The sequence below is a fragment of the Chiloscyllium plagiosum genome, chromosome 11 (genome assembly GCF_004010195.1).
Source record: "Chiloscyllium plagiosum isolate BGI_BamShark_2017 chromosome 11, ASM401019v2, whole genome shotgun sequence".
NCBI classification, from domain to species: domain Eukaryota; kingdom Metazoa; phylum Chordata; class Chondrichthyes; order Orectolobiformes; family Hemiscylliidae; genus Chiloscyllium; species Chiloscyllium plagiosum.
Window position 1 is genome coordinate 43,775,320 of NC_057720.1, and position 9,970 is coordinate 43,785,289.

At 42.1% G+C, this 9,970-nt stretch overlaps 1 protein-coding gene across 2 annotated transcripts in view; it reads right to left on the reverse strand.

Moving 5' to 3' along the window:
- faf1 (Fas (TNFRSF6) associated factor 1) overlaps positions 1-9,970 on the reverse strand; it is a 415,349-nt gene that overhangs the window by 333,507 nt on the left and 71,872 nt on the right. For both annotated transcript variants that reach the window (XM_043699222.1, XM_043699221.1), the window contains exon 5: positions 1,876-1,967. In XM_043699222.1, coding sequence (XP_043555157.1) covers positions 1,876-1,967 — 92 coding nt within the window. The remainder of the gene's footprint in view (positions 1-1,875; positions 1,968-9,970) is intronic.

Below are 9,970 nucleotides of genomic sequence, written 5' to 3' on the forward strand. Positions count from 1 at the left end.
GGTAGGTCTTGCCTTACAAGTCTTGTTGAATTCTTTGAGGAGGTGACCAAGCGTGTGGATGAGGGTAGAGCAGTGGATGTAGTGTACATGGATTTTAGTAAGGCATTTGATAAGGTTCCCCATGGTAGGCTTATGCGGAAAGTCAGGAGGCATGGGATAGAGGGAAATTTGGCCAATTGGATAGAAAACTGGCTAACCGGTCGAAGGCAGAGAGTGGTGGTAGATGGTAAATATTCAGCCTGGAGCCCAGTTACAAGTGGAGTTCCGCAGGGATCAGTTCTGGGTCCTCTGCTGTTTGTAATTTTTATTAATGACTTAGATGAGGGAGTCGAAGGGTGGGTCAGTAAATTTGCAGATGATACGAAGATAGGTGGAGTTGTGGACAGTGAGGAGGGCTGTTGTCGGCTGCAGAGGGACTTAGATATGATGCAGAGCTGGGCTGAGGAGTGGCAGATGGAGTTCAACCCTGCCACGTGTGAGGTTGTCCATTTTGGAAGAACAAATAAGAATGCGGAATACAGGGTTAACGGTGGGGTTCTTAGTCAGGTGGAGGAACAGAGGGATCTTGGGGTCTATGTACATAGATCTTTGAAGGTTGCCACTCAGGTGGATAGAGTTTGTAAGAAGGTCTATGGAGTATTATCGTTCATTAGCAGAGGGATTGAATTCAAGAGTCGTGAATTGATGTTGCAACTGTACAGGACTTTGTTTAGGCCACATTTGGAGTACTGTGTGCAGTTCTGGTCGCCTCACTTTCGGAAAGATGTGGAAGCTTTGGAGAGGGTGCAGAGAAGATTTACCAGGATGTTGCCTGGAATGGAGAATAGGTCGTACGAGGATAGGTTGAGAGTTCTCGGCCTTTTCTCGTTGGAACGGCGAAGGATGAGGGGTGACTTGATAGGGGTTTATAAGATGATCAGAGGAATAGATAGAGTAGACAGTCAGAAACTTTTTCCCCGGGTACAACAGAGTGTTACAAGGGGACATAAATTTAAGGTGAAGGGTGGAAGGTATAGGGGAGATGTCAGGGGTGGGTTCTTTACCCAGAGAGTGGTGGGGGCATGGAATGCGCTGCGCGTGGGAGTGGTAGAGTCGGAATCATTGGCGACCTTTAAGCGGCATTTGGATAGGTACATGGATGGGTACTTAATCTAGGTTAGAAGTTCGGCACAACATCGTGGGCCGAAGGGCCTGTTGTGTGCTGTATTGTTCTATGTTCTAATATCTAGCAGGTTCCATTTTAAAACCCCAAATTTCAACAACTGAAAGCAAAACTAAAAGCTCGAGTCTGTATGAGCCTGACTCTGCCCAGTCATGTTTCTTTTTACTTCTAAGAAAACCCAAAGCTATTTACTCTGCTTTCCATGGTGCAGACACCTTGGCACCAGGTTTACCGCACACCTCTTCAATCCAACAGGACAGAGACAAATTCCTCTTAAAGGCACATCTCGTTACAAAGATCAATTTCAAAGTCACAGTTATCATGTCCTAATTGACCAATTATTTCAGGCAAAACCAGCCATGTTGGTTCTATGATTAACTACTTCCATACAAATTCTCAAAAAGATTGATTGGGGTGAAAATATGACTAACAACTTGCAGTATTGTGGCTTATTATCCATTTCACTATCAACCAAAGTAAACCTAGAACTCTGTTAACAATCATATAATCTTGAATGCAACTGAAGCAATCCCATTTGTAAAAGTATTTCAGAAATGACTTCTATGTATTAAAACCTACGAATCTGTCCAAAATTGATAACTACTTACTAATTACAGAGACACCTTTAACTTTTCTTTCTATCAAGGTATTTAAAAGGCATAAAACAAAAAGTCGTTTAAATTTGAAAATTAAATCCAACAACATAAACTTACACTGTCGCTTACATCTGTTGACTTCCAACCTTTTAACTGCATTTGAGATATAGGAAGTTGTAACTCATTTTCTAAAATTTGCTTGATTGCACCTGTAAGATTAAAAACATTCTATATTAATTCCTCCAAAAATATCAAATATTACAATTCAGTTGTAAGTACTGTTTCAAGGCTCAAAATTTTCCAAATAACAAACAAATTAAGATAATATCTATAAAACTCTTGCTAAATAGAAAATGTCTGAACACACCTCACAGACACATAGCAGTGAAAAGCATAACACAGAAAAAGAGAAAGGAATATTAAATGGGATGACCAGAAGCTTGGTATCAGACCTTGATGAGTGATGAGTTTTGGTAGGGTCAAAAGATGAAGAAGTGAAATGGTTACAAGAACTGGAAAGCAAATTCAAAATCTCATAGTCCAGAGGGTGGAACACAGAGCCATAAATGGTGTATGAAAGAAAAGAGAGAGATGCACAAACAATGAATAGTGAAAGAAACTAGAAGTTTAGGAGAAAGATAGCCACAATGGAAGATGACAGAGAAATGGGATGGGAAGGTCTATGGAACATAAGGACATAAAACACAGGAGGCAGAAGTCGGTCATTTGGTCCATCGAGTCTACTCTGCCATTGAACGAGATCCTGGCTAATCAGAGACTCCATTTTCCTGCCTTTTCTGCTTAAACCTTGATTCCCCCTTACTGATTAGAAATCTCTCTCTCAACCTCAAACATGCTTACCAATCAGACTTAATAGCACTCTGCAGTAAAACATTCCACAGACTGACCACTCTCAAAAGAAAAACGTATTCCTCATCTGTCTTCAATGTGCGATCCCTTCCTCTGATATTATTCCCTCTGGTCCTAGACTTCCAACAGGGGGAACAGCCACTTCACATTTCCCCTGTCAACCCCCCCAAGATGCTTATATCTTTCGATCATGTTTGCTCTCACTCTTCTAAACTCCAATGGGTACAAATCAAAGTCATTCAACCGCTCAAAAGAAAATTCCTCCAAACCCAGAATCAAATTGCGCAAACATTTTCTTGGCTGCCTCCAATGACAGTGTATCTTTATTTGATAAGGGATCTAAAACTGTACCCAGTATTCAAGATGTGTTCTGACCAGTGCCTTGTATAATTCTGGGGCAAGACCATCTTATTTTAATACCCCATTCCCTTTGAAATAAAGGCCAACATTCTACTTGCCTGTCCTATTCGCTTTGCTAGATTTTTGTGATGCATTCACGAGAACCCCAAAATTCCTATCTGTGGAAGCTATGTGCAATCTTACTACATTTAATATTTAACTCTGCTAATCTTCCTGCCAAAGTGCATAACCTCACATTTTTTCACACACTATTCCATCTGCTTTGTTTTTGCCTACTCGCTTAACCTGACTATATCTCTTTGAACACTTCCTGTGTCATCCTCACTATTTGCCTTCCCACCTATTCTGGTGTGATCTGCAAACCTGGAAATAGTACATTCGCTTCCATTATCCAAGTTATTATAACATTCTGTAAATAATTGTGATCTTAGCACTGACCCCTTAGTTATTGCTTGGCATCCGAAAAATGCTCCCTTTCCCCAACTCTCTATCTTTTATCAGCCAAACCTCTAACCCACCAACACCATGGGCTCTTATTTTATTAAGTACTGGTAAAATCGAACTTGGCATAGGAATAGAATATGAGCAGAAGATAAAAACATGCATAAAATTGCATGTGGCAGTCAGCTGACAGATTGAGATAGCAATGTAAAGTTGATTTTAGCCAACTGAGTCTTCAGTGATGGTTGTAGTAAATATGCTGAAAACACAATAAAATCATGAAAAGTACAACAGGTAAGCCCACACAAAAAGGAAGTTAGAGCATGCAATAAGTCCATGCAATAAGAGGAGCAACTTCTTCTTTAAAGAAGTTGTCTTTGGAATTCTCTTCTCTGGTTAGCAGTGAAGGCTGATTACTTATTTAAATCAGGGCTAATTTTGACTGAAAATCGGTTCAAAGTTTATTTGGTTGTCATGAAATGGGAGGATTTTGGAGCAGGTAGGCAAGCGGATTTTGAGCCCACAATCCAATTAGCCATGATCTTTAGAATGGCAGAGCAGGCTTGAGGTGCCGTATATTCTACTCTAGCTCCTATTTCTTATGCCTTGAAGTTAACAGCTGTGGTCTTTGTAAAGCTGAAAATATGATGGTTGAACATCCAAAATTTGAACCGAGTGATTCAACCTGAAAAACAGAGTGAAGAAGGTAACGAGGGTGAAACATGACAGATTCAATCTTCCCAACATTCGGTTTAAAGAGATTATAGCTCATTTGAGACTTGACGCTGGATGAAGTAGACCAACATGGAGGAAGAAGTTTAAGGGTAGCTTCGGGGCATCGTCAGCTAATTCCCTAACCTGGCCCTGTATATGCAAATGTTACCAAATGGAAGGATTCAGATGAGGAAGAAATGGCCAAGAATGGTTTCTTAGGAACTCTGGAGATAATGATATGTAACATGAAAGAGAAACTAGGGTTGGAAATATTCTAACAATAGAATATCAAAAAATGAAGCTAAGTTGTTGGACTGGGTTCTGGCATGGGCAGTCAGACCACAGGTGGAAACTCCTGCAGATAGCTACTGCAGTGTAATGTTCATGTGTAATTTGTTTGCGTGTGTGTAATGGCTATCCTTTTAACTATGTCTTATTTCTGCAAAATAATACAATTATTTTTCTTTTTATTCTCCTTTTTGTATCTAAGATTGATACCTAAGATGGCACTATAAGAGGTGACATTACAAAGCTTTTCACTCCTGGACGGTTGTACTTGAGTACATGTAGTAATAAAGGATATTCTATTTCTCTTGTGTGAATAGATTTTCTTTTGCTATATTTTAACATAAGCAACCAAAAGATCAAGAGTCATCTAGACTTGAAACATTAGCTTGTTCTCTATTCATGGATGCTGCCTGACCCGCTTGATTTTTTAATTAATTTTGCCTCATACTGCACTATTGTGCTTCAAAATTAGGATGTTGTAGCCTGAAATTTCATCAAGCATTGCAACATTAGGTTTAATGTTGTTTTACTATAACACCTGACCCGAGTGGTACCATTTCAGTGTCGTCTCTCCAACTTGGACTTTGGGGGTCATGTGGCCAGGAATAAGCAAATGACAATCCTCCCGTGCACATGCCAGTATTTATTGGTCATCCCTCGTTGCCCTTGAGAACATAATAGTGAGCCACCTTCTTGAATTGCTACAGTCCATGTAGTCCAGACTGTTTATTCTGGAACCGAACTCCAGTTTTAATTATGGGAATCAATGCTTTGCTTAAAGCTGTTTCTCTAAAAAGGTATAATTTTCGTAAACAGAGCTGCAACTTTAAGTGAAGACTGTTAGTGCAAGAATATACCACAAAGTTGAAAATAAAAATCTTAACCAAATTAAAAGTGATAAAGATTCATTTATCATATATAACTTGCTACAAAAATACTCTTGATGACACAGTCATGCTTTTACAAGAGAACGACTACAGAAAAAATGTGTGCATATTATCAAAGGGTTTTCCGGATTGTCCTTTAAGAGCATCTTTAATGTTGGAAATACTTTTTAGTGGGGGAGAAGAGAGGTGGGTGGAGCCTGAATAAAGAGAGCTATTTTCTCTCACCAGTTGCTGTAAGCTGTTGCCTTTACACCAATTTCCCTGTTCCTCTTTAGCGGAAGAATATGGAGAAAGGAGATTTAAGAAAAAAAAAGTCTTGGCAGCCAAAGTAACATCTCAACAAATAACATCTCTATGGGCTGATGCCATTGAACTGATTTTCTCAGTTTTTCTTCCCTCTAACCTAAAAAACATTTTTTTGTGTGGTTGTGTCAATCCATGTGTGTGTATAGGGAATTTAAAAATGAGTTTTAAATAAAAGACTCTGATGTTGACAAATGGTAGTTACTTATTTATAAGTATAAACGTATTTCTAATAAACAGTAGTTCTCATTAAGTACAAGAACCTGGTCAGTGTTTTCTGTGAATTCCATCAGACAGGTAAATCAGGGCATTTGCATGCTTTTGTGGCAACCCAAGAACGGTAGTACTTGAGAATCAGCACACTTTCCCATATTGTTATGGCTATTGAACATCATATTTCTTCATATCCAAGGAAACACCTCAGAGATCAAAAACCCTTGGGTCAATTTTGGAAATTCCTTTTTTTGCTGACCAGACAAGCTCCAGGAAACTTGAATGACAATAGATGCAAGTATCATCTCGAAGTTAACTTTTTGTAGGCAATTATTGTTTTTGTATACTTGCTGCAGATTGTTAATATGCATGCTGCAACATTCAGCCAGTAAAGGACTGGCATAGGCTATGTGTAACCAAGTCTAGGATTTACATGTCCAATCCCAAGAAAACAGGGGTGCTGCTGGCAGTAATGTTTGTCCTTATTGGCATTCTGGGCACTGACCCACCAACGTAGCTATGTCAGCATCCAAACTTGGTCACCAGACATAACTTCTTGCCAACGTCTTCCATTTTGGAAACCCTGGATGACCCTGGTGGAGTTCATCCAGCACTGGCAATGACCTTGATTCAAGACCATCAATCACTCCTGTTCCCTAAAATCTCATGCTGTCCTCTATGGTGATCTTGCCGGATCCAGAAAAGTTTAAATTCTGGTTGTAATGGACTTTCCCATTTCCCCCATTATGACTAGCAGTTTTAGTTTTGCCAGGGTAGGATCATTTTGTACCGAGAGTCAGATATTGTCAGCAGTTACCAGAAGCGTGTCCAGAAAGTTGAAAATCAGAACAAACGCTTCCAGGTCAAGGTATCCGTATTTGCCACCTGAAGTGCGTTCTAACTTGTAATGGTATGCACTGAGAATAAGGGCCCACCACTGAATTCAACCAAAAGCTACAGGCAGCGCAGCCTTGTCTTCATTAAGCAGCCCTAGCAGGTATTTGTGGTCCATTATGAAGACACATTTATGTAAAGGTATTGTTGGCACTTTTTCACATCTAAGATGATTGCCAAACCTTCTTTCTATATCTGGGCATATTTGCAATAAGCATCAACCAAAATCTGGGGAGCATACACTATCGGGCATTCTTTCTCCATGAGGGCCATTGGTGAGCCAAAATGATCCCGACACTGTATGGGGAGGCATTGCATGGCATGGCAGCACCAGCTCTCATTTGGATTGTAATGGGCCAACATCTTAGATGATGATACTTGCTTTTTCACTTCTCTAAAGGCTGTTTCTGGTTATGCAACCAGTTCAAAGACCAACCCATTTTCAATAGCAGGTGTAAGAGTGCCAAGATGGAGGCCAGGTTACATCTGAATTTCCCATAATAATTCACCAACCCAAAGGAAAGACCTAAACTTTGGTGCAGGCATGGGAGCTGGGGCTTCTTCGACTGCCCTCACTTTACCTTCTAACAAATGTAATCCGGTTTTGTCAACGCTGTAGCCCAAATAAGTCACTTGGGTTGCTTGGAACACACATATTTCCCTCTAAGGCATATGACCACCTGGGAAAAACATTTAAGTACGATGTCTAAGTTCTCAAAGTGTTTTTTAATCGGTCTCTCACAGTTACTAGCACATCATCTAGATAAATGGCAACCTAGGGTAGCCCTTGTAAAATGTTCTCCAAAATCTACTGGAAAAGGGCACAGGCTGATGACACCCCAAATGGCAGTCTTGCGTAGTGGCGCAAATCCTTGTGGGTAGTAATTGTGGCATACTTCCAGGAATCCTCATCCAGTTGCAATAGCAGATACATGTGACTCATGTCCAGCTTTGTGATGGACATCCCACCCTCCCCAGCAAATGGGCCGAGGTGAGCCTTGCAAAAATTGCAGGATTGCTCCTTCAGCAACATGCAAAATGGCCTTGGCCCCTTTCATTGTCCCTAGCCATTCCTGATAATCTTCTCGGTATTTAACTGGGACTTCGCTCAGGCAATCATTTTCTAACCAAAAATGTTGATCCAATGGTGAATCTTTCTCAACCAATTCTATCCCAATAGGCTTGGACCTAAGCTTCTTACGAGAATCAGTAGCAACTGTACCAATATCTTCCCACAGGAAGCCGGAACCAAAGTTGTATCCTTAATCTGTAATTGTCCTTCAGTGTACATTCTCAGTCTGGCAGAGGTCTTGCACAAACTTAAGGGTTGGAGTCCAGAGAAAATCTCGTTAAAGACTGGTTCTGCAAACACTGATACAGTTGCACCAGTATCAACCTCCATGAGAAACAGGTGACCATTTAACGAGATATTTATTTTAATTAGTTCTGATGTGGATATTGCTAAGTGATTTGACTGCTCCAACCGACATGTAGGTGAACTTTCCAGGGCCTATGAATTCTGTTACTCAAGTCAGACCTCAGATGACTCCTTTGCTGTCTCGAGTGTGCATACCAGCAGCAACTACAAATGGCTGGCCAGCCCGGATCCTGAAGAACTTTTTAGGCATTTGGCCGAGACTCAGCTTTGTTTTGGCGTTTTGCTGTAGACTGACTTCGGATTCCTCTGCTCATAATATGCCCTGCTTGCAGCTCTGTGGTGTTCCTCTTAGTTAGACAGGGGAGGGAGACCACATTCATTGGGATGCTCTGGAGCTCCCATGCTCCACTTGCTGCATTTTGTAATGACAAAGCCAATTGCAGTGTCAGTTTGAAGTCCAGTTGGACTTCAGCTCATGGGCGCATTTGCATGGATATGTCATTAATCCAACATATCAAAGGGGGTCTCAGCATCTCATTCAGGGTTAACCCAAAACCACATATCTCTGCCAGACTTCTTAATCTCATCACAAATCCAGTTGTGGATTCCCTTGATTCTCAAACAGTTAAATAAAACAGATAGCATCTCAGAATTACAGGAAGTTTGAGGTCATAAAATTCCTGAACTAAATCTGTCAACTCTTGAAAGATTATAGTATCTGGTGCCTGCGGGAAGGTAAAGCTTGTAATAGCTGAAACACTGCAAGTCCCCAAGCAGTCAGAAGGGTAACCCGTTGCTTTTCATCTGCCCAGAAAAAATATTGCATTCTTTCCACATACTGGGCCCAGTCTACCACGGCAGGATCAAATGAGCCAAGATCCCCAAATTGAGGTATGATGCCAGGAATCTGGATTAGTGGTGCTGGAAGAGCACAGGAGTTCAGGCAGCATCCAAGGAGCTTCGACATCAACGTTTCGGACAAACGCCCTTCATCATAAATAAAGGCAGTGAGCCTGAAGTGTGGAGAGATAAGCTAGAGGAGGGTGGGGGTGGGGAGAAAGTAGCATAGAGTACAATAGGTGAGTGGGAGAGGGGATGAAGGTGATAGGTCAGGGAGGAGAGGGTGGAGTGGATAGGTGGAAAAGGAGATAGGCAGGTAGGACAGGTCCGGTAAAGTCATGGGGACAGTGCTGAGCTGGAAGTTTAGAACTAGGGTTAGGTGGACGAAGGGGAAATGAGGAAACTGTTGAAGTCCACATTGATGCCCTGGGGTTGGAGTGTTCCGAGGCAGAAGATGAGGCGTTCTTCCTCCAGGCGTCTGGTGGTGAGGGAGCGGCGGTGAAGGAGGCCCAGGACCTCCATGTCCTCGGCAGAGTGGGAGGGGGAGTTGAAATGTTGGGCCACAGGGCGGTGTGGTTGATTGGTGCGGGTGTCCCAGAGATGTTCCCTAAAGCGCTCTGCGGTTGATTGGTGCGGGTGTCCCAGAGATGTTCCCTAAAGCGCTCTGCGGTTGATTGGTGCGGGTGTCCCAGAGATGTTCCCTAAAGCGCTCTGCGGTTGATTGGTGCGGGTGTCCCAGAGATGTTCCCTAAAGCGCTCTGCGGTTGATTGGTGCGGGTGTCCCAGAGATTTTCCCTAAAGCGCTCTGCTAGGAGGCGCCCAGTCTCCCCAATGTAGAGGAGACCACATCGGGAGCAACGGATACAATAAATGATATTAGTGGATGTGCAAGTAAAACTTTGATGGATGTGGAAGGCTCCTTTAGGGACTTGGATGGAGGTGAGGGAGGAGGTGTGGGCACAGGTTTTACAGGTCCTGCGGTGGCAGGGGAAAGTGCCAGGATGGGAGGGGGGGTCGTAGGGGG